Here is a 24,820-nt window from a genome sequence, read left to right as displayed (position 1 = left end):
TCTTAAAGATTCTCATTCATAACTTGCTTTGTTTGGGTTGTTCTGTGAACCGACCCGGAAAGTCCGACCCGGCTGAAATTAGAAGTCAAATTGCCAATCTCTCTCCTCTCTGTCTCTCTCTCTCTCAAGTCTCAAGCCTGTCCCCTACCTCTCATTAGCTCCTGGCTCAACTTCACCACCGGCCACCAGTTTTCGGAAGGTAAGCTGTTATACACACAGTCTCTCACACATTACGCAAACAGTCTGTGCTACTAATTTATCCACGATTGTATAATGGGTGAGAATTTGGCTTGTGTTTTTTATACGTATAGTGAAAAAAACTCCAAAAAAAACTTGTTTATCCTTGAAATTGTACAGAAGCTTGTGAATTTCGTTGCTACAGATGAATAAAACTGATGCATACCCGCTAAAGTTTGAATCTTTTTTCTTTTCTAATCTTTAATTCTTGAAATTGAGTTACATGCTGCCTTTTAATAAGTTTTTGAATTTGATATTCATTTGCTTAGTTCATCACTGGATTGAATTGTAACAAAATTTGAAAAATTGGTGTCTTAATGCTCATTAGGTGACTGGATGGCAATCATACCTTGTGGAAATACATGGGTGACCCGGTGGGGAGTTCAGCCTCAGTGCATACTAAGACCCTCTACTACCAACAGATTATTGCCATCCTCGAATTGGTACTATTTTCTCCAACTAAATTGTTTGAAATGTTTGCATTTGCTTATTTTGGACCCTCTTGATCTTTATTTTGCATGGCTTCAACATTGACTCAATGACTCTTTGCATATTTCGTTTTGTATGTTACATTGCACTTTGTTAGTGCCTTATTTGTTGATGTTCAGCTATGCGATTACAGCTTGTAGTGAGCTTTTGGTTTGTTTGTTTTTTTGTTTTTTTTTGTTGCTGCGCTGGCGGGTGTCTTTTTGTAGTTTCATGTTGAAGATTTGCTGCAAACTTGACATAATTATTTGGTGCGAACAAATCATGATTAAACTAGAATGTAAATATTAGTGTGGCTCAAACCTAAATTAACCTTTACCTACTATAAGATTGGAGAAATGGTATGATTTAGAAGATAATTTATATCTTTAGTTAGGTACAAGATGCGCTTTTGGTTTGTTTTTTTTGTTGCTGTGATGCTGGGTGTCTTTTTGTAGTTACATGGTGAACATTTGTTGCAAACTTGACATAATTATTTGATGCGAACAAATCATGTTTAATCTAGAATGTAGGATCCCAGTTTGCCTCATATCTTAATTAACCTTCACCTACTATAAGATCGCAGAAATGGTATAATTTTTTAAGAAAAATTCTATCTTTATTTAGGTACAAGATGTGCTTGGATGTGTTTTATGATTGGTTGATCCTGTACACATTACATTAGACGAACTCAACGAACATGTGGGTTCAAATGGACAGTTGTATTATTTCAACTCATTATTCCTGAATGGGGATCCGTTATCTGAGTCGCTGACTACTTTTCACTAAATACAAAATCTAAACCCTTCGACCCAAGGCATTGCTCTGTCGAAGTGGACCCCACTGTAACATATTTCCTTCAGATTTTCTAGATCATATTGCCCATATTGGTAGCATCTACTCAATAGTGATCTCCATGCTATATTACTTCTGCAGCAAATGAGTGTAACTGGCACTAAAACGTTATGAATTTGTCCTCTGTCAAATAAGGAATTTGGGAGCCATCTAACTAGGAAAATTTTCTAAATGGATAATTGAAGAACAAGTATATCTGGACTTCACTAATTTGATGAACTGAATGGTGCTAGATGATAACGATGTATTTTTTGTAACCTCCAACTAGTTTTACCATTTCTTCATTTGTCTTACCATTAGGTTGTCTCAGACTTAATCAAGGCCCAACCCTAGGCATAACTGGAATGAAGGAACTAGCATTATTCAATATTTTGTTGGGTCTGACTCTTCATATTTATGATGTATGCAAAGTTGCAAACAAATTCAGAGTAACTAAAGTGTACTAGTTAATTTTAACTGAGCGCTTTAAGCCTTTGAAATAAATATTCACCAAAAATGTAACGAATGCACACACTTCATTACGCCAATGGTGCAGCTTCATTTATTATTGGTGTTAACTTTTGGAATTATATATCCTAGTTAGCATTATAGACTTATTATAGCTTTGTTTTCTGTTACAATTGGTTTCAATTCAAGAACTAACATATATTTGTCGTATATTTAAAGTTAAATTAAAGAAATGGCTGGGGGTGGTTGTTGAAAGACAACACGATGTCGTTTTTGGTGGTATAATTGAAATGGTTTACAATGCCAGGTCATTACTTTATGGGGAATTTGGCAACCGTTTGTAACGAGTCTCATCCATTTCGTATTCGTGTTATTTTTATTTATAAAGAATCAATGATCAAATAAAACACATGCACACACGTACCTGGAGCCATCTTATTTATTGAGGAGGCCTGGCACCTAGAATGGGTACCTGAGTGAAAAGGGGCACGCCAGGGGCCGCCTAGTGCCTTGATGGTGGCCGTTTAAATGTCATGATCTTTCTCAATTTTTAGCTGTGCCGAAATCTTGGTCACAAAAGTGGTTTTTGGACTGTTTACAGAACTATGGTTATATGGTTCGCTTTCCATTTTCCTTTTAGTTAAAAATGTTACTTCCTAAAACTTGAGTACCCATTTTGTATGGAATGATATTTGTTTGCACATAGTCAATTAAATATTCCTCTTGTTTGGAGTCTGGCAAAGAGATAGTACAGGCTTTTCTCCTCTGTAATTTTCTCTCTCTGAAATGAACATTATTTATATTGTATTTGAACTTTCAGTGTTTGATGCATTTACTTAAACCTCATTCATTGAATTTCCTCTTTTGCAGTAAATCAAGTGGGAATAGGTCACTGGCATCACAATGTTCAGCCTTTTATTCTCAAGAATCTTTGCGTGCACTTTCCAATTCCGGGTCATACAATAGTACATGTCGGAGAAGAGGAGCTAGGCTGATTGTTAGAGCTGAGAGAGTGAGATTATTACATCTTTTTTGCCATTAACTGCTGTTGTAGAGAACTAATTGCCTCCCCCCCACCCATTCCTAAAAGAGTAAAGAAGAATAGCACACACACACACACACACTTGTTTAAAAGAAACATAAAATACATTCTTATAGCTGCCCATCTTCTTAGTTAAAGACCCTTCAAGTGCTCTGTAATAGCTTTATGGCATAATATCTCTTTATACAGGACACAAATATGAACAGATCTTCTGTCCTTGATTCTTTTTCTCAATGTTTGGAAATAATACAAACTATTTTTCCTGCACAGGATTACTACTCTGTGCTTGGTGTTTCGAAAAATTCGAGCAAGTCCGAAATCAAAAGTGGTAAGTCTTACTCACACTTATTATTCGCGAGCATTGACCGTTGGATCTTGGATGAGTTGCTGAGAGTTTCACATGCTATAACCATTGTAGTATAACTTCAACTAATCATCGCGGATTTCCTAAGTCATTTTATTATGTGGTTGTGTTTCCTCCCAATTAGTACAAATACGATTCCTCTAATTATTATTTTGTTTTCAGCATATCGAAAGCTGGCCAGGAGCTACCATCCTGATGTGAACAAGTAAGTTATAATATCATCTTTTTGTTGGACTACCATGTCAGTTTTTTTCTGGTTGGCTTTATTTTTTTCTCATAGGTATGTTGTAGCTGGAAGTTGTGGTCTCACCGAAGCTTGGATTTGATTTGTTTAGCACAATAGTTGATAAATATGTTAGATGAAAAAATGGAACTGGCTTCTTCACATACAAACCGTATTTAGGTGCTGCTTAGACTGGTTCGACTGACCTTGACTACCAATAATTCTTTCATGCTTAAAACCATCCTGTTGGGAGAAAATTACTGTTTATTCCATGTAATTCCCAGTACTATTTCATGAGCTGTTATGCTAAACAGAGATTCAGTAAATAACTTGCTAAGAAACGAATACATTATTTTATATTGCTGAACTATCTAATTATAACTTCAGGGAAGCTGGAGCAGAAGAAAAATTCAAGGAAATCAGCAATGCTTACGAGGTATAAAAATGCGTATGCTTTTGACTGCTTACTAACTAATGCGCTTGCTATTATTAGCTCTTAGAATTTGATAATTCAATGATGATGTGTTATTACAGGTTTTGTCAGATGATGAGAAGCGTTCTATTTACGACAGATATGGGGAGGCAGGACTTAAAGGTGCTGGCGCTGGCATGGGAGTAAGTCTTTTTGCTACAATTGGAGTGGAGCCTTAAAAAGATCACACGGTTCGTGTCTTATTGTCGATATAAAAAACATTCTAACATATGTTTTTGCTGCTACAGGATTTCAGCAACCCATTTGATCTATTTGAGTCATTGTTTGAGGGAATGGGTGGTATGGGTGGTGGCATGGGCATGGGAGGAAGAGGCTCTCGTAACCGGGCCACAGAGGGTGAAGACCAGGTTTACAATCTGGTCTTAAACTTCAAAGAAGCTGTGTTTGGTGTCGAGAAGGAGATTGAAATAACTCGTCTTGAGACCTGCAGCACCTGTGATGGATCGGGGGCAAAACCAGGTACAAAGGCATCTAAATGCAGCACGTGTGGTGGTCAAGGGCAAGTCGTCTCCTCGGCAAGGACCCCTCTAGGTGTCTTCCAACAGGTTATGGCATGTTCCACCTGTGGTGGCACTGGAGAAATCTCCACCCCTTGCAATACATGTGGTGGAGATGGCCGGGTTAGGAAGTCGAAGCGCATCAGCTTAAAAGTTCCTGCCGGAGTAGATTCTGGCAGTCGCCTGAGGGTCCGGTCTGAAGGAAACGCTGGACGGAGAGGGGGGCCACCTGGAGACCTTTTTGTTCTCATAGAAGTTCTTGCTGATTCTGTCCTGAGACGAGACGACACGAACATCCTCTACACATGTAAGGTTTCTTACATAGACGCCATCTTAGGAACAACGACAAAGGTGCCCACAGTAGATGGGACGGTAGACCTCAAGATTCCAGCCGGCACACAGCCAGGTACGACTCTGGTTATGGCGGGAAAAGGTGTACCATTTCTGAACAAGAACAATATGAGGGGTGATCAGCTGGTTAAAGTGCAAGTAGAGATCCCAAAACGTCTAACCGGGGAAGAGCGGAAGCTCATTGAAGAACTGGCCGACCTCAACAAGGTGAAGGCTACCAACAGCAGGAGATAGTTGGGGGTTGCTTCTGCTCCACCCTGCGACCGGATCTCGTCCCTAAACTATGCTCGTTGATGCTGCGTTTCCATCGGAATCCACATCTGCACGTTCCTGAATGCAGATTGGAATTCTAGTGTTGATCAATTTTGTGTCGTGCTACTACATTTATACATAAGAAATCAGGTGAATATAGTGAGATCAGATTGTATTGTTTGTGGAAATAGACTATCACCATTATTTATTGTAGCATCGTATGATCCTACAGTCTGCAGAAATTGCTGATTGGTTAACATGTTCTTCATCTCTTGTTACATCTTTTTATCTTCCAGTTTTTATCTTCTTGATTCTTTAATAGGACTTTTTCCCCTTGATGTAGTGAATTTGTGAATCGTCTAAATTAATCCCGATAAGAGTGATGTTAATACATAAATAAAAAACTACAGCTTATACATTGCATACAATAACTACAGCTTATACATTGCATACATTGCAAATTAATCCCGATAAGAGGTAGGATTTTTTTGTTTGACAGTTGTAATTGGAAGTAGTTTACTTGGAACTTTTTTGCTTTCGTTACACCAATAATATTATTTGATTAATAGAAAATCAATGAGATAATCATTAGGTAAAAATATTTCTGGAATTTTTGGCTTCAAGTTGTACTATATCCTAATTTTGTGATGATGGTAAAAGTAGCACATCAAACACCGTAGGTCCACTACGATACTGTAACTTCTCTATAAATTTTCTGTTACTATAAAATTAGGTCCAATTACAATTACTATATATAGTTGTTCAAGACCCACAAATAATTCCGGTTAGGGGTCAGAATTTCTGTCGTTCTTGAATTTAATCATTTCTTGCTCACAACTTAAAATATTGTGATTTGGTGTTTCATTTTTTTAAGATTTTGCATTAATTGGCAAAATAAGACTTCGCATGAAATGCTCTAGTTTAATCAAAGTTATCATCAACAATAATGCTCTAGGGATGGATTTCCATCCCTAGATGAGTTATCACCCCTACCAAACATGTCATAATTTCTTGTGCGTTATTCTTTGTCATACTTAAGCAAGCTAAGGCACAAAGGAAGCGGTGCTTAGGCCATCCACAATGTGTACTTAGAGGATAAGCACTTGTCGGCGTGCTTAAGACATGCTAAGCAACACCGTCGCGAATGTTCTTATTTACTTTATTCTCTTCTAACTTTATTCTTTTAAACATCAATTTTTAAAACTTGTTTTAAGTTGGGAAGAAGGGAGTGGTCCAATACAAGAGATAACGGAGGAAAATATAATACATCCCTTAAATTACTCTAATTGCTAGTATTAAGTTAAGATGTGCGTACATTATTTTATTTATTTATCTAATCGACGTGCTAACTTTTTTCAAATGTCCAACCCCCAACCTGTTGATCATGATTAGCAGAACTTCATTTCGGGGACCAAAAGCAGAAATCAATGCATAAAATAATTCGAAAAAAAACACATACAAATTACAAAATACTTTTTCCTACTAAAAATCCAAGCAAAGTAGCTTTTAATTAGATCCCCTTTTGTGAATCCAGTTGGCACACGTGCGGCCTTAATCATGATTACCACTAAACCCTATCCCCTATGCTATCATTGTCTCCATATCTCCGCCTAATTATACTCAATTCACACATTGATTCCCTTAATAAATTCAAATAAAATAAATATTTTTCACCCTTTACATATATTCGAAATTATTGTTTCATGCCTTTTATACTTTTTGCTAATTAGTGGTATAAAACATTGGGCTGCTTTTTTCTTTAGAAAAAGTTATCATCTGTGGGCCATCCCGCTCGTGCGAACATGGGGTGAGGCCCATTAACCTTACCATTAGGCCCATTAAAGAAAAGATGAATAGTGGTTGAGGGATAAAGCTGTCATTTCACTCTGTGATTTGGACTGACCTATCTTAGTTGAAACTAGACTGTAGCACTCATTAGCAAATGAAGATATGAGATTGTGACAAGATTCTGATAAATTATAATGTTTGATTAGGTTGAAATTAGGAATTTATTTTGGAGTGATGCTAAATTATCATATTGTCGTCATTCGCCTAAGATTAGATTATTAAATTTAGTTATTTAAGGATTTTTTTGAGATTAGCGATAATCAAGATTAACGAGAAGAAGAAAGAAAAAAGATGTGCAATATGAGTATTGTAATCGTCAATTGTCAATTATCGAGAGGAGTGAAAGGGGAAAATGAAAAAGAAACTCTAACGACATACTATAAATGAGAGAGAAAACTGAAAAAGAAAAAATATTTTGAGAGCGAAAATATGCAAAGACAAAATTAATTCAAGTTGAACTGAAAATGTTAAAAAAAAAAAAAAAAAAAAAATCGATTTATTGTTATTTTAATAATTAGTTGGCTAGCCATGGTTGTTTGAGAGCAAATCGACACAAATATCGTGAAAAGAGAGTAGCACCATTTTTGGTTTCAATCCCATCATACTATTATACTATAGCTTTGTAACATTATTTTTTGGTTATATATTGTCGTGTGTTTTATTAATGCGCAATAGCTACTACTACTTTTAATTTTTGAACCATCTGCACAATTTGCACGAAAACTACCTAATAATTAATCAGAAATTATTAAACTAATTATATATAATAGGAGTAGTACTAATTAATTGAGGGTTAATAGAAATATTAGTTAGAGTTAAATTTTTATATTCCACAGTCCAAGCAGTGGAGAGAGGTATAGGTCAAAACCTCACTCTTATGATGAAGGTTTATTATTCTTCATTATAATTTAACAGCGTACGACAGTGTTTTTCATTTCACTTCTTACAACAGTTGCAAACTATTATTGACAATTATTTAATTAGTCTGTTAATATTAAATCATCCTATACATTAGTTCATTAACATAACATTGTCACATGTAAAGTCATGAGTGACAGAGTGAGGAGCTGGTGTTAGCACTTAGCTAAGATGTTTGTAAATTGTAGTAAAATATTTTGCTAATGATACCTATTATTATAATTAATAGTCATAAAAACGCATAATCTAAAGATCCAATCATCTCATATAATTACTTTTACTGAAAAATGACGTATAGTATACTGTACAATGACATCAACTGATTGCTCCAAATAAAGAACTAAGTAAAATTTATTCTGGATAATTGCTCTAGAAAGAGAAATTTATCAAAAAGAGATTTATCAATTATCAAATGTATCAGTGCATATCAATTTATGCAACGTTACATATTCATAATTTTAAGATTAAAATCCAAATTTAGTTTCTTACATTTGCCTTAAAAAACTTTTTGGTTCTATATTTTAAGTGTGTTGCATTTTGGTCCAAATAATATGTTTTGGTCCAGAATTAACATTTCTGTTAAATTAACAGTCAAATTTTATCCAAATTAGTGATTTAATTATGAATCTAACAAACCAGATTAACTTAATTAATTTAATATTAATTTTTATTCCAAGTAGCCAACAATTCACAATATATAAATATATATACATTGCTGTTCAATCACATTTTTTCAAAATAAAATAACATGCTATAATATGAGCATGTCCCAATCACTGCTCAAGAAACACTACACATTCTTGTGTACAAAGCACAAGAATGTAGAAACTGTCCACCCACTGCTCAAACTATAAAATTAAAAAATTCTTATTTTCAAGATATTTTTTTTTAAAAGGGAAAAAATTCCACTCCTCTATTATATATGCAAACCCCCTCAAACTCTATACTGCTTTTCTAGTAACTCTGTGTAACAAAAAAAATGGCTTCAGAGAAAGTAGAAACTGTAGTTGCAGGAAACTATGTGGAAATGGAGAGAGAAGAAGATGTGAGATCCACTTCCACCAAGAGCAAATTATCAAGCATGTTTTGGCATGGTGGCTCAGTTTATGATGCATGGTTCAGCTGTGCTTCTAATCAGGTTCATATGTTTGTTATTGCATAGTAAGTATGTTGTAATAAGATTTTGAAAAACACTAAAACCAAAATTTTGTCTGAATTATAGGTTGCTCAAGTGCTGCTAACACTGCCTTATTCATTCTCACAACTGGGAATGGCATCTGGGATTGTATTTCAACTGTTGTATGGGTTGATGGGGAGCTGGACTGCTTATCTCATCAGTGTGCTTTATGTTGAGTACAGAACTAGGAAGGAAAGAGAGAAAGTTGATTTTAGGAACCATGTCATCCAGGTATATACCATTTTCTTGAGCTTCTTTAGATTATGCTATGGATATGTGATCTGTTGTTCATACACTTGTGCAGTGGTTTGAGGTTCTTGATGGGCTGTTGGGAAAGCATTGGAGAAACATAGGCCTTTTTTTCAACTGTACTTTCCTTCTATTTGGATCTGTCATTCAGCTCATTGCATGTGCAAGGTATTGCTTTTTGTTTGATAAATCATGTCTAGTTAGTACTACTGTTTTACATGGTGTATGTAAGAGAGAGATATTACATTCGGCCGAGTATAGTATCTATAAAGAATGATTTATTATGCATGGGTAGGGATACCCCGGTTCAAGAACCAATGGTTTCGGTACAGAACTGGCTGTTTTGATTCCAGTTAAAAGATGCCGGTTTTGAAGCTATTTTTTTTTAAAAAAAATCCTAGTTTTTCTTGGGTTTTCTCGATTTCGAGCCAAATCAGAACCGGTTTGCAATTTCTTATTCAGCCCGTGAGAGTCAGTTACGGTTTGAAAATTGAAACTGTAACCGTTAAATTCACTGAGTGTAGCATCTATACATCATCCATTGCCCTTATACACGAATCATGTATAAAGAATGATTAATTATGTATGTGTAGGGATGCTCCAGGTTCAAGAATCAATGGTTTCGGTTCATAACCAATAGTTTCAATTATGATTTAAAATTGTCGATTTTTGAACGGTTTTTGTTAGGGTTACTTTTTCATTTTTTGTTCCACGGGTTTATTATTTCCCCCAGTTTTTCCCAATTTTTGGCTAGAATTGGAACCGGACTGATAGAACCGTTATGCCACTTCAGATTTACTCCATGACTGGTAGTTCTGGTTTAACCATGTATCCCTATATGGCATGCGTAAAGTACACTTGATGTACCAAGTTAGACCCATCCATCATTTTCATATTTTCTCAGACGTGATATATTTCTATGAATTATACATCTACATCTCAAATCACAAAAGGAAAAGGATTGAATAATGATAACCTCTCCTTTGTTTTTTTGCAGTAACATCTATTACATAAATGACAACCTTGATAAGAGGACTTGGACATACATATTTGGAGCATGCTGTGCTACAACTGTTTTCATCCCATCATTCCACAACTACAGGATCTGGTCATTTTTAGGCCTAATTATGACCACTTATACAGCTTGGTACCTAACCATTGCTTCCCTCCTACATGGCCAGGTGAATTCTTTTTTTTCCTAAAGTAATTATATACAATCAACCTTAATCATGGTACTAAAGTGGAACTTTGGACTTGTAAGAATTATTTATTAAAATAATGAATTTTGGTAAGTGAAGGTTGAAGGAGTGCAGCATTCAGGGCCAACCAAAATGGTCCTCTACTTTACTGGAGCTACCAACATTCTTTATACATTTGGTGGGCATGCTGTCACAGTGTAAGTTTCTACTAATTTTCATTTTCTTTTTCAAGAGAGAGAAGATAGGAAAACTTTATATTACTATATTCTAGTAGTTGGATATCCACATGAAAAGGTTCACAGCTGGAATTTGACACCTTTTATTAGGATTTGGAGCATGCTTCCTAGAAACATGATCAAAGCTTCTCTTGAAAATGACATTATATTATAGTACTATAAGTTAGTACTAATATTTTAAGCTAATTAAGTTGAAATTAGAACCTCACAAACAACAATTTCATTTTCCATTCTTTGATTATATTAATGATCATATTATTTTTTTGTTTTTCAGGGAAATAATGCATGCAATGTGGAAGCCGCAAAAGTTCAAGCTAATATACTTGTTGGCAACAATTTATGTCCTAACACTAACCCTTCCTTCAGCAAGTGCTGTTTATTGGGCTTTTGGAGATTTGCTTCTAAATAGGTCAAATGCTTTGGCTTTGCTCCCAAGAACTAGGTTTAGAGATGCTGCAATAGTCCTCATGCTCATACATCAGGTCCATTTCTTTTAAATTTTACTTTTTTAAAAAAATTTCCTTGATGAAGAAAATGTTATATTATTGTCCTAACAGTTCATAACATTTGGGTTCGCGTGCACGCCTCTCTACTTTGTGTGGGAGAAATTTGTCGGGGTACACGAAACTAAAAGCTTGTTCAAGCGCGCTCTAACAAGGCTGCCCGTGGTCATTCCGATATGGTTCCTTGCTATAATCTTCCCCTTCTTTGGGCCTATCAACTCCACAGTTGGATCACTTCTTGTTAGCTTCACAGTTTACATTATACCTGCAATGGCACATATGGTCACATTTGCTTCTCCATCAGCTAGGGAGGTGAGCAAAATTTTAAAAAAAAATACTATTAATTAATCAATACTATTATTTCAAGAAATATTGAAATGAGTCACTCACATGTTAATGGTCCCGGAATAGCCTAGGGATATGCCTAATAAAAAGTGTTTATGATCAATTTCGGTAGCATAAATTCCGAATGTCTAGTGTGACAGATAATGTGATGTATATTTATATATAGGACTATTTAATTAAAGTGCAATAGACACCAACCATCAATCCTTAGCTTAACTTTTTTTAAACACTTTCAACATGTTAGGCAGCTAATGAAATAGACACACCACTCCCCCACACACGCATATATTTTGTAAAGCAAAGGTAAAAGTGCGGATTGCCGACGGATGACTGTTTGCCGTTGATTGTCGACTGATTACTGACGAACGAACTTTTTCTCATTATGTATTTTTTTTTAATTTCAGAATGCAGTGGAGAGGCCTCCAAGAATTCTTGGGGGGTGGGCTGGTTTGTACATAACCAACATATTTGTGGTGGCATGGGTTTTCATTATTGGTTTTGGATTTGGAGGGTGGGCAAGTATGGTGAATTTCGTGCGTCAAATCAACACTTTTGGCCTTTTCGCAAAGTGTTACCAATGCCCTAAGCATTGAGTTTGGTTTGGTTGGATTATAATTAAACTCCTATGCTTATAGTGAAGAGAAAATAGTTCTTGCATATCAAGATTTTATACATATGGAAGTGTGTAAAGATTAAGTTGTCATTTGTAACAATTTTTCTTTTTCTTTTTTTGTTTTGTATTTTTTTGGTGGTTTCCTCTTTAGTTGAAGGGGTGTTGTTGTTCAACATGTGTGTGACAAAGAAGTGGTTGTACTAAGAAGTGTATCTCCCTCTGTTTTTGTGGGATTACTTAATTATATGTTTAATGTTTGAGCATTTTTCCTTATATACTTGTGTTATATACTATAGTATACATGCATGCATACAAAAAAATATACGTATAACAATTGTTAAATCAATATGTGAAGCAAAAGGATAAATCCATAGAGATAATTTATGTGGTCTCCAAAACTACAATTCAGAGTCTTTCTATAATCGATGTGGCAACCAATCATGCATATGTCAAGAAGATATGACTTCGTTGAAGCTATCTACATGCATTTAGCCCAATAATTTTATTGATCACTTTATTCCATTCACTCATCCCTTTCAATCAAAATTATGGATTCACATCTACTTCATTTTTTCTAAAGCTAAACCTATAAGTCACATAAATGGATTCTGCCTAACTAATCGACTAGACGTGCTACCCTCAATTCAAACCATTAATTTTATCATCAAGACACATACATGTAATCGTTTATTGGCTTGAACGTTTTGTGCCATTTAAAAAAAAAATTATTGGTTTTGAAGAAAGACATCGATTTTGAGATTTCAACCACAGTCAATAACCATGTAGATATCGATGTAGAGAACTTTAACTATCATTTGAATTAGAAATAAACTACTCCCTCCGTCCCATAAAAGATGGCACACTTTCCTTTTTAGTTTGTCCCACAAAAGATGTCACATTTCCCTTTTTGGAAAAAGTTCTCTCTCACATGAATATAAAAATTATATTTTCTCTCTCCATTTAACACACAAAACAAAACCTCCTAAAATCCCGTGCCATTTTCAAAGTATGCCAACTTCTCTGGGACGGAGGGAGTATTTAGTTCTCTATATTTTATAAGTATAAGTAATATTTATATGTCAAAAATGGGACATGATCTAGTTGATTGATTGAGTAATCCTCCAACGATTTGGAAAGTTCGAAATGTATCAATAATACATTGACAAGACATAAGACTTATGGGCTTCAAACTTTGAAGATAGCATACCAAGATTTCACAACCCCACTCCGAATGTAACAATTTATCTAAAGAATATATTCTATAGTCTATATGCATACTCATGATTTGTAATTATCACTGTGATACAAAATTGTAAAGAGAGAAAAGAGATGATCTAATTCAATTTCCAATAAACAACCAATCAGATGTAACAGGACCTGCGTAGTATATGTAGGCCTTTTCTAGAGTAACCGAAATGAAGAATTAAAGTTGAACTAAATGGTAACTATAAATGGAACTTGTTTAATTAGAGGAGAATATCAGCTAATTATGTATGAATTGAGATTGATTTCTATATATATATTGACCAATATATGTATGTTCTGAAATGTTTTTGGTTGTTGAATGAACTCCTATGTCCAAGTAAATTGAATCAAACTGATTGTTCTTATGAATAAAATTTTCAGTGTGTCCCAAATAAAAAGTTGCACAAGATAGAAATTGTGTGATAAAAGCTCCTTGGCTTAACAAAAAAATTACTTTTAAAAAGCTCAACTCCAAACAGGACGTTGGAACATGGCCAAACCACAAACTATGCACACGAGTCCCAATCGATGAATAGTAAACAGCAAACGAACTAATCCACTGAATCGAGTCATGTACATAATCAGTTCAACCAAACGTCATACTAATGCATAAATAACATCGACACATTTTTCTTGTTGAGATGCCTTTAAGCCACATATATTAATAAATGGAAGCAATAATGTTTGTACTTCTTTCACTTAGCACGCTAAACAACATATAAAATTTCATGCCGAAAAAAATGATTCGTTTTGAATGAGAGTATAAAATAAAATAAAAAAGAAATCGCATATCCCTTGTTTAATTATATATTTTGTTGGACTTTTCACATTGTAAGCATATGAAAATTAAAGAGCAAGATCTTGATATGAGTGAGGATAGGGCACACATGGGATGGGGTGGGGGTGATGGACCCTTAATGTAGCCATTGTTTTCTTCTTTCTTCTTCACAGATTTACACATGAAAGTCAGAAATATTGCATGTGATGTGAGAGTGTGCATTTTGATGAAGTGGGGATACTCTCTTTTTTAGTGACAATGGAGTCATCACACATATTTTTGTGTTTAGGAATTATGGAGTGTTTCAGAAGTTTGCATTTGTTTGTTAGCCTTAGTCTCTCAAAATAAGACATGGGGCATCAATAATTATTTACCCTTTTTAAAGAAAAAATTGTCACTCTTTTTCTAATAAAAATTTGCTAGGTCATTTTGTCAAAGCCCGTTTGTTTTTATAACTTTTTCTTTAATTTGATTTATAAGGTGTAATGTCACATTTCTAATAAAAAGATCCTATTTATTTCTTGACTTGGAGGGAAGAAAAGTTTTATGAATAGACCGTGAACGGCTTTATAGCCCTCTGGATTTTTTTATTAGTATTATTACTTAATAATTTGAATGTAATTATATTGCTAACTCAATACTTAATTGTTAACTACAACTCAATAATAGTCATTAGATATTCAAATTAAAGGCCTAGATCATCAACCACAAAATGTCAATACGATCAACAAAAAACGTCAATAAGGCTATATGATTAATTCCAATAAAAATCAATAGGGGTATTAATGTCAAGTTAGTTATAACTAACTTTTAAAAGAAATCCCAAAAGTTTAAATTCATATAACATATATCAAATTAAAGATAATTTTATAAGGATTCCAACGATATACTACATGCATATGTTCCGACGTCAAAATTTGAAAAAAAAAATCTAGAATTTTCGTATTTTTCGTACACAGGTTAATGTCAATGCAGCTAAAATAATATGTCAATATAAAACATATATAATGTCAATCCTAAATTTGTGTTGACATTCTCAAAGCATTGTGTTGATATTTTCGAAATACTAGATTGACATTTTCATCAAAAATCCTAATTTGGCCTTTTTTTTATCTTTTTCGATTTAATTAATAAAAACGAAAATTACACGTGGCAAATTGTAGACCACACGTTTTTTAAAATTATGTGGTCTTAAATTAGTTGTAGTTAGCCATTAAATGATGAGTTAGCAATTGATCACTCCCATTTTATTTTTTATTGTAAAATTTAATCTTGATTTATGGTTCATGTAGAGTTGTTTATACGGTGTGCTTGTTTAATTAGTTTTTTTTTTTACTATAATGTAGGAGTAATAAATTGTACACTAGTAATATTTTTATTTCTACCTTTTAGTTTAAGTATAATCATTTTGCTATTTTAGTATCGTTATAAACATTCTATTTTTGAAAACTACGCTTATTCGAATAACTTAACACAAAAAATCAAGTTCCACTAAGAAAATACTCCCCATGCAAGCAATTATTTACGTGTTCATATTATCAAAATCATCACATACACATCAAATCAATTTCCAAACAAGGCAATCAATTTATTGAGATTCAGATCAGGTCGTCTTTCTCGAGTTATGAGTGAATCAAATTGTAATTTTATTGAGTTGGAAATTTTCAACTATAACCCTCTAAATTCAACGGATCATTTATGTCGACCAGCCAATTTCGAGCTACACTGATATCTTTAGATATGTTATTTTTAAACATTAATGAGATATTTTTATAAAGATGTCATACATGGACCCCCATATTGAAAAGACCCGACCCATTTGAGCAATTAATACTTTCGGCTAAAACCGGATTTGGGCCCGGCATAAATAGCCCATTATTTGTTCAACATTGTAGGAGTCAGTATCAAGAATCTGTATAAATTGATCGCCACTGAATCTAAATTACTATATATCCTATTTCATTTCTTTTATTGCTCTTTTCATTTCACTTTTTCCTTTTAGCTCTTTTGAATTTATGATATTTGCCTTTTGAAAATCTATGATATTTCCTTTGGGTTGTAATAGTATATATTATCTCCCAATTTTCTTAGTTGAATAGTAATTAGTTTCGTATTTATCTGATAAAATAAGAGAGAAAAACTAGAAGAAATGGATGTAAAAAAGTAAAAGAGAAAAAGTAGGAAAGAGAAGTTGAAAAAGTGAAATATCATAGATTTCTTCCAATTTTCTTAGTTGGATACTAGTAGTAATTAACCTTTTACTTTCTCCGTCCATAAAAAATAATTCAATTTATGGACAACACGAGTTTTAATAATAAATTGGTAAAATAAGACATAGAATATAGAAAATAGATACAGTAGAAGAGTGAAAGAGAAAAAGTAAGAGAGATAGAGAAGAAAAAGTAAGAGTGAGAAGTAGAAAAAGTGAATAAAGTATGAAACAAAAATCATTTTGAAATGAAACTATATTTGGTGGACACCCTAGAATGATAAAATGATACTAGTATATACTCCCTCTGTTACATTGGAAATGAAACATTTGTTTTTCGGTACAAAATTTTCTATAGTGTTATTTTGTGGATTAATGAAGAGATAATAAAGTAAAAAATTCGAAATGTTTTGTTTTCGTTTTAAAAGTCATTTTATTTTTAGTGAGATAACCTAAAAACTAAAATATTTTATTTTAATGATAACAGATGGAGTATAAACTATAAACGACTGTAGTTATAGGAATATATGCGAAAAATAAAAGGAGTACTATCAAGTACCTCCTGCTCTGGTCCCTCTCCAGTTGAATTGAAGTATTTCAATTTGGCGCACCAGATGTAGCCCAATATTTAATTTTGAATTTGGTTTTAATAAAGCCCAATATAACAATTTCTATCCCATAATTTAAGAACCCAGTCCATTTACGAAAACAGGTCAACACTCCATAATCCAACCATAAATCAACAATTACTCCCTCCGTCCCACATTTATAGTCACATTTAGTTAGGGCACGAGTTTTAAGGAATTGGTGGAGTGTGTAATTAATGAAGTGAGATGGTGGAGTGTGTAATAAATGAAGTGAGATGGAAGAGTGAGATGGTGGAGTGTGTAATAAATGAAGTGAGATGAAGGAGTGTGTAATAAATGAAGTGAGTTGGTTGAAGGTGAGTCCCTTGATGACTTTTTGATTTTTTATTTTTATTTTGGTTTATTTTTGTGTTGATAATGGCATTTGGATGTAATTTTAGTGAATAATGGGGTAAAATTTTATGTCCAAATATGGAAAATTCTAAATATGACTATAAATGTGGGACGGACTTTTATGGCAAAATGTGACTATAAAACTGGGACGGAGGGAGTATTATTTATTACTAGTAAAAAGGAATCCATTCCACAATTAAAAATTGAATAAATATATATAGTATTATGATATTGTACCTAATTTTAAATTCTAATAAAATCATAGGAAATCAATTCCTCTTTTATTTCTCTCATACGTAGCGCTAAATAGATACTACTACTATGTAGGAGTACTTATTATATTTGATAACATTAAGAAGTAGTATTTGTATTATACACCTATAATACAACTTTCTTAATATATTTGTCCTTCTTAAAAAATGTTTGACATATAAAATCACCAATGCATCTAAAATCACAATCATAAAAAATGGATGAAGACGGAGTCAAGATTTCATCTTTGAGACGATGGTGTTTGATTTTCTATTCGAATAGAAGTTTAAGTCGTTGGATTAAATCACTATCGTCGTCGTCAGACAAATCCTCCAAATTTTGTTCAACCACATCCACACCACGAGGAAACTCCACCACCAGTGAATCACAATGCAAAGTTTCCACAGTCAAATAATTCATCACGCATTGTAGCACTGTAGAAATATCCCAACGCCCTTTGATCAATTTCAGACATTTCATGTAGGGAAATGGAGAAGGGCTTCGCTTAATGAAATCGCCATCCGATTCTAGAACCTTGGATTATAAAACAAGCATAGTAATTAATTAAGCAACACCGTTCCAGTACTTTAAAACAAATTAAGGCGGAGATATGAAAGATATATATAGATTAGATTAGTATATTGTGTAATAATTAAGTAAATAAGATTTACTAATTTATTAATTGATTAATTAATTCTGACACAAGTTCATGATCTATGGCTATGGTGTTATGGAGAAATAGGTAAAAAGTTTAGAATTGAACATAAAGAACAAGAGTTGTGTACCAAGAATTTTTCATGTTTAATACCGAAAGTAGTGGATTAAACACAATAAAAAACTAGAACAAATCACAACAAGTGACTTTTCTAAGTGTTGTGTTTAATTTCTCAACATGAAATATGAATTAGTATGAAATCTAGCTAGATCATGCTCATATCTTGTGATTAGGATAAGAATTGGCAATACCTTGAGGGTGTCCAAAGTCAATGCAACAGTTGTAGCATTTCCAAATTGCTGAAGCATCCTGACACATTTGAGATGCATCCCTTTGACATGCACTCTTTTATAAATGTCGAAGTAGACATGTTCCAACACTGGGAGATCAACCTTTGAGCATTCAAAAGCAAAAAAACCCTCATAGCTAAAGCTAGTAAGCAATGGAGCAGAAATCTCTCCCATCCTCATCTCTTGATCGAAATACGAACTGTTGGTTTCGTCAATAATTTCAAGAAACCTAAGCCTCGGAGCCTTGACAACAAGCCCAGAAACATTACACCTTCGCAGAGTAAGCTTCTCCAGCTCTGGAAAACCCGAAAATGGCTCATCCGAGATAGTAAAATCACCGGTGAATCGATAGCTTTCAAGATAAAGGGTTTTCAAATGTGGGAAAGAAAAGTGTTGAGGTAAATAAGTCACGCAGCTGAACTTGATGAGCTCGAGTTCCCGCAGCCTTTTTGAGGCAAGAAACATGGACCCATGGCTGTAGTAGTTGGCGTGGAGACGGAGGGATTGAACGCCATGGTTGATCGCGTAGTGCAAGCAATTCTCAATGAATTCATGGTGCGCGTAGACCTTGCTGCTGTCGAATGAGAGGTGGAAGCTGCGGATGGTGGTGGCGCTGTCACGGTGGGAGAGGAAGTGGGAGATGAAGTCGGAGAAGCGGTGGGAGAGGGTTTGGGCGGCTTCGTAGCTCTTTAAGGGGAAGTAGGTGTGGGCGGCGAAGCGGGTGAGGTGGAAGTGGAGATCGGGGAGGGAGCGCCAGAGGTTTTTCCATCGTGTGGAGAGGATGCTTGTCTGAACGGCGACGTTGATGTCTGTAAATATGAGGATGTGTCGGAGGATTTCATCTGGGAGTTGGCTGATTCTGTCTTCTACCATTTTTTTTAGAGGATTTTGATGATGAGTTTCATGCTTTGGTGATGTGTATATTTATGTGTGTAGTTCTCTTGGTGTCCACGTCTATTCTTGGTTGACTAGAGCACGTCTGTTGTAAGTACTACTCTCTCTGTTCCAAGGAAGATGATCCCTTCTTTGGAAGGCACGAAATTTTATACAACTTTATTTTGTGTGTTAAATGGAGAGAGTAAAGTAAGAGAGAGAATAAAGTAGAGATAAAAGGGTTTCCATTTTAAGCAATGGGTCATCTTGATTGGGACAAAAAAAAGAAAAGTGAGACATCTTTAATGGGACGGAGGGAGTACTAATTACTAAATGATATTAGTACTTATTAATATATTAGAGGAAGTATGTATGTCATTAATCTCCTAACGATAGAGAATTCAGCCCACTAGAAACAATATACTATGCAAATAATAATAATTCAGTTGACTATTAACCCAAAATGAAAAAATGTACTTCACGATAATGGAAATAACGTGCTTCACTAAAATTAGTGAAATTATTAACCTTGGACACCAAGAAAATTTTCACACACTTGACTCATATACATACATATCACCAAAGCATCAAAACTCATCATTCCATCATCATCATCATCATCAAATCAAAATCTTGTCAAAAATGGAAGAAGACAGAATCAGCCAACTCCCAGACGAAATTCTCCTACAAATCCTGTCTTTTACGGACATCCACGAAGCCATTCAGACAAGCATCTTGTCCAGGAGATGGAAAAACCTCTGGCACTCCCTCTCCGATCTCCACTTCCACCTCACCCGCTTCGCCGCCCACACCCACTCCCCCTTAAACAATTACAAAGCCGCCCAAGCCACCTCCCACCACTTCTCCGACTTCATCTCCCACTTCCTCTCCCACAGCGACAACGCCACCTCCATCCGCAGCTTCCTCCTCTCATTTGACAGCCTTTTCGTCCGCACATCCGCACCATTCATAGAGAAGTGCGTGTACTACGCCCTCCATCACGGCGTTCAGTCCCTCTCCCTCCGCCTCCGCACATACTACTACCACCACGAGCCCATCTTGTTCGCCTCCGAAAGCCTACAAGAACTCGAGCTGACGCAGATCAAGAACACCGCTTATTTCCCTTCATGCTTCTCCTTCCCACATTTGAAAACCCTTTGTCTCCAAGGATATTACTTCACCAGCCATATTGATACTGACCTTAAGGAGCCTTTTTCTGGTTTCCCGGAGCTGGAGAAGCTTACTCTGCGCCACTGTTCATGTATTGTTTCCCGGATTGTTGTGAAAGCTCCGAGCCTTCGGTTTCTTGAAATTATTGATGATACCGAGAGTGTTAATCTCCATCAAGAGAGGAGAATGGGAGAGATTTCTGCTCCGTTGCTTACATGCTTTAGATATGAGGGGCTTTGTGCTTTTGAATGTTTGAAGGTTGATTTTCCAATGTTGGAGGAAGTCTATTTTGACGTTTATAGAAGAGTCAACGTGAGAGGGATGGATCTCAGATGTGTTAGTATGCTTCACCAGTTTGGAAATGCTACAACTGTTGTATTGACTTTGGACACCCTCGAGGTATTTTGAATTTCTATCATCATCTAATGACACACACACAGATATACTAATATATACGAATATATGATCTAGATTTATAGTAGTAGATAACTCAATAGTTGCGTTATTTGTTTCCGGCACACAGTTCAATCAAATAAACCTAGGAATCTGATAGGAGTATTAACTAAAACTAATTTCCTAATCTAGTCTATATATCTTTTGTCTTAGCTATCGATATTTATTCTAATTACTTGAATGCTTGTATGAAACTGAAAGGTTATCAAATCGGATGGTGATTTCATTGAGCAAAGCCCTTCTCCATTTCCCAACATGAAACGTCTGAAATTGATCAAAGGGCGTTGGGATATTTCTACAGTGCTACAATGCGTGATGAGTTACTTGACTGTAAAAACTTTGCATTGTGACTCATTTACGATGGAGGTACCTCACGGTGTGGATGTGGTTGAACACAATTTGTCCGACAGTGATGACGGCGGCGCTGATTTACTTCAACTACTTCAACGTATGTTTGAATAGAAGATGAAACATCATCTTAAAAGATAGTTGAATCAAAATTTTTATATCAAAAATCTTTGCAATATTCGTCTCTTTATTTATTGACTGAGACGACTTCCCAATCAGAAAAATATTGGTGGCTCTTTTCTTTTATGTACTCCCTATTGGGTGTCGAAACGGGCAGCGGGTAACGGGTAATTCCCAACCCGACCCGATACCCGACGGTTATCGGGTACCCGCTACCTGGCGAAATTGGGAAACGGAACGGGATCAGGTATTCTTATTTTGGATTTTGCGGGTATCGGCCCGGGTTAACCCGTTAGTCCCGAAATACCCGATATTTATATAGGTATTTTAAAAACATTTATTTTTAATTTTGAATGCACACAGTGTAACACCCCACTTTTTCGAACCCTAATTTTTCGAGACATAAAATTTTGCATTAAATGCTTTTAATGCTATGAAGTATGTGGATTAGATGATGAGTGGTTTATTGCATGATTCTTTGTGACCTAATTGCAATTTGGAGTTTAGTTTGAGTTGAATAGTCAAACTTGTTGATTATATGACGTGGCTACTGAATAGTCAATATTGTGGAAAATATGACGTGGCCGTTGAAAGGTCAATGTGTTGTGAAGATGGAGTGGAATTAAAAATGGTGGATTTTGTGACGTAATTATGTGAATATTTTGATGCATGGCGAAATAATATTGTGGTGAATTATTCCTAAGGGATGAGTGAGATTAAATAGGAACATCATTATTTAATTGGAATTTTCGACCACTTCTATTTATTGGAGAGGAATTCTATTTTTATTGGATTTAATTATTGTTTGGGATAATTATCCAAATTAAATCCAAAGTCTGATTATTCTTTATTTTCTCCATAGAATTTTCGACCCCTATGCTTATTCCAAGGAGATTTTCGAAAATCTCCTATTTATGCGAGAAGATATTATTTTATTATATTATTTGATCCCTTATTTATTCTCGTCCATGAATAAATTCAAATATCCTAGCATATTAAGTCATATCTAAGGAGATCTTGCCATATCCTATTTTAATTAATATTTGAAATTGATTCCCTATGGAGGAATCACTAATTAACGCCACTTCCTAATATTTGGGGAGGATTATTATTTTTATTCTGCTCCGTGATATTTTATTCTACTTCGTGAAATATCTAAATTAAATCATAGGCAAATTAAATAGCCTAAGATTTCGAAATCTCCTTATTTCTCACCAGAATTAACGTCAACTCCCTCCCCTATATCTTTCCAAATCTTTATTTATTTAATTGTGGGATTATACTCTTGAACTCTATAAATAAGAAACAAAACCCTAACCCTAGAACACAAAAACATGCCCCCCCCCCCCCCCACTCTCCCAAATACACGCCTCCCCTCTCTCCCACTCTCTCTCAATTTTTCTTCTACTTTTCTCCAATATTTCTTCATCTTTTGAGAAGAATTGAAGTTGAAACTCAAGAATTTTTGAAGAATCAAGGCTACTACTTTGTTCTACCGTTCGTTCTATCGAGAAAAGGTATTTTTGCATTAATCTTTTCTCATCTAACCGATTAATTGGTGTTCTTGAACCTTCATGCATATAGAATGAGTGAAAAGGGGAACCAATGGATGAATGAGATGTGTATGTGAGTGTGTGTGGATCGTGTGTGTGTGTGTGCGTGCCTCGGTGTGTGTGCATGTGTGTTGTGTGTATGCGTGTGAAGTGTGTTGTAAAACACTCATGCGTGACATGTTTTAACGTCAGATCGGGAGTTGTGGTACGAATAGAAAGTGATATGATAATCATGCCTTGATTTTTGAGTGATAATATAAAACGAATCGAGGGGAAAAAGGGATACGTTGGGAACATGCATTAATTTGAGTAGATGATTGAGACTTACTTGTGTTACGCATAAATTAAAGGTGATAACTCGCGCTCTCGGTGTGATAGCAAGAGGAAGAACGAACTTGTGATCTAAGGAGTCGAGGTGGGCTTTATTCACTAAACTCTTTTATTACCAAAATATTGATTATGGTGTTATAAGGGTGGATTAAAATGTTATGTCATGCCTGTGATTGTTTTGATTACGTTGTGTGCCTGATACCTAGTTTGTGAGTCCGCTCCATTAGGCTATAGGGTGAATTCGGGTCTGAGTAGGGCCGCAAACCCTATCAGACTAGTGTACACAGTTGGGATCGAGAGCCGTCCTTGCTAGTCGGCCGGTCTCGTGGGCGAATAGTGTGGTCACACTTTCGTCGCACTATGGAATTGTTGATTGTTGAGAAAATGGGAGGAAATGTTTGACTGGCCAGTCTATGAAATTATTTTTGTGATACTCGAGATATTCTTCTATAAATGCAAACTCGAGTTCACTATGGTAAGGATGGCATATCTATTAAAATGTTTTGGCATGAGTTCACTGAGTATGTTTAAAATACTCAGCCCTGCATGTGTTTTTCCTATGTGCGAGTTGAGCGACGACGAGCGGTTGGCGGTGTTGAGCAAATAAATTGAATGATAATATGATTGTCTTGAAATATTGAGTGGGGTTGTGTCTTCATACATGACTTCACTTTTCTCTTGGTTGCTTCTGCTGAAACATGAAACTTACTATCGTTTGTTTTTTAACTTATTCCTTTTGGTTTAGAATATTGAGACAAAATGCGTTTTTGGATTATATTAAGCCCTTGTCTTTTGAGCATAATTTACGATATCTATTCATCATTGATTTTTCTTGATTAAGCCGTTGACTTATTGCTTTAATAGTTCATTAAATACCTTGGTCAAAACCCTTTAAATGAAACCCTAGTCTATGTTCTTGTTACTTTTAAGTCCGCCTAAATAGCGATTGTCGTATTTATTATACCCTAGAATGGCGGGTTGTTACACAGTTTCTTTCATTATACTTCCAATTAGCATAAAGATTTGCAAATATTTTTAATGGAGGATTTGAGATAAACATCATATAAGAAGAAGCATAAATACCACTATACCAATTAGCCACCAAAAATAAAGTTCAAACATGTGTTTGTAAATATGAAGTATTGATCATTTATCATGAATTGACTTTCTTAATCATTTCTTCCTTGGAA

General features: G+C 35.0%; 4 protein-coding genes across 4 annotated transcripts; 3 read left to right on the top strand and 1 right to left on the bottom strand.

Moving 5' to 3' along the window:
• The first annotated feature begins 42 nt into the window (after positions 1-42).
• Positions 43-5,494, top strand: LOC125218593 (chaperone protein dnaJ A6, chloroplastic-like). The gene is made up of 8 exons (XM_048120290.2): positions 43-199; positions 566-680; positions 2,875-3,016; positions 3,317-3,374; positions 3,573-3,615; positions 4,021-4,069; positions 4,168-4,248; positions 4,354-5,494. Exons 2-8 carry the CDS (start codon positions 574-576, stop codon positions 5,206-5,208), a joined length of 1,335 nt encoding a protein of 444 aa, XP_047976247.2. The 5' UTR covers positions 43-199; positions 566-573; the 3' UTR covers positions 5,209-5,494.
• Positions 5,495-8,799: 3,305 nt separating this feature from the next.
• Positions 8,800-12,587, top strand: LOC125185311 (auxin transporter-like protein 3). Its single transcript, XM_048081834.2, has 8 exons — positions 8,800-9,130; positions 9,215-9,400; positions 9,474-9,586; positions 10,416-10,599; positions 10,717-10,814; positions 11,128-11,335; positions 11,411-11,668; positions 12,106-12,587. The coding sequence occupies exons 1-8, from the start codon at positions 8,972-8,974 to the stop codon at positions 12,292-12,294; spliced, it is 1,395 nt and encodes a 464-aa protein (XP_047937791.1). The 5' UTR covers positions 8,800-8,971; the 3' UTR covers positions 12,295-12,587.
• A 5,251-nt stretch (positions 12,588-17,838) lies between these two features.
• On the bottom strand, positions 17,839-19,656 carry LOC125221341 (F-box/LRR-repeat protein 25-like). Its single transcript, XM_048123463.2, has 2 exons — positions 18,745-19,656; positions 17,839-18,312 (listed from the first exon to the last, which is right to left on the bottom strand). The coding sequence occupies exons 1-2, from the start codon at positions 19,654-19,656 to the stop codon at positions 18,049-18,051; spliced, it is 1,176 nt and encodes a 391-aa protein (XP_047979420.2). The 3' UTR covers positions 17,839-18,048.
• A 642-nt stretch (positions 19,657-20,298) lies between these two features.
• Positions 20,299-21,741, top strand: LOC125221342 (F-box/LRR-repeat protein At3g26922-like). Its single transcript, XM_048123464.1, has 2 exons — positions 20,299-21,225; positions 21,481-21,741. Exons 1-2 carry the CDS (start codon positions 20,299-20,301, stop codon positions 21,739-21,741), a joined length of 1,188 nt encoding a protein of 395 aa, XP_047979421.1.
• Positions 21,742-24,820: the final 3,079 nt, after the last annotated feature.

This window comes from Salvia hispanica, chromosome 1 (assembly GCF_029641045.1).
Source record: "Salvia hispanica isolate PSC_SH4W2 chromosome 1, Shi_PSC_v1, whole genome shotgun sequence".
Taxonomy (NCBI): Eukaryota; Viridiplantae; Streptophyta; class Magnoliopsida; order Lamiales; family Lamiaceae; genus Salvia; species Salvia hispanica.
Note: the sequence above shows the minus strand (reverse complement) of the source record. Positions and strands in the feature narration are given on the sequence as shown.

Coding starts and splice junctions, on each gene's coding strand:
- LOC125218593 (XM_048120290.2), top strand. CDS start 574: ATGGCAATCATACCTTGTGGAAATACATGGGTGACCCGGTGGGGAGTT. Junction 681..2,874: donor TTATTGCCATCCTCGAATTG/GTACTATTTTCT, acceptor CCTCTTTTGCAG/TAAATCAAGTGGGAATAGGT. Junction 3,375..3,572: donor CAAGTCCGAAATCAAAAGTG/GTAAGTCTTACT, acceptor TTTTGTTTTCAG/CATATCGAAAGCTGGCCAGG.
- LOC125185311 (XM_048081834.2), top strand. CDS start 8,972: ATGGCTTCAGAGAAAGTAGAAACTGTAGTTGCAGGAAACTATGTGGAA. Junction 11,336..11,410: donor TCCTCATGCTCATACATCAG/GTCCATTTCTTT, acceptor TTGTCCTAACAG/TTCATAACATTTGGGTTCGC. Junction 11,669..12,105: donor CTTCTCCATCAGCTAGGGAG/GTGAGCAAAATT, acceptor TTTTAATTTCAG/AATGCAGTGGAGAGGCCTCC.
- LOC125221341 (XM_048123463.2), bottom strand. CDS start 19,656: ATGGTAGAAGACAGAATCAGCCAACTCCCAGATGAAATCCTCCGACAC. Junction 18,313..18,744: donor TGACTTTGGACACCCTCAAG/GTATTGCCAATT, acceptor TTATAATCCAAG/GTTCTAGAATCGGATGGCGA.
- LOC125221342 (XM_048123464.1), top strand. CDS start 20,299: ATGGAAGAAGACAGAATCAGCCAACTCCCAGACGAAATTCTCCTACAA. Junction 21,226..21,480: donor TGACTTTGGACACCCTCGAG/GTATTTTGAATT, acceptor TGAAACTGAAAG/GTTATCAAATCGGATGGTGA.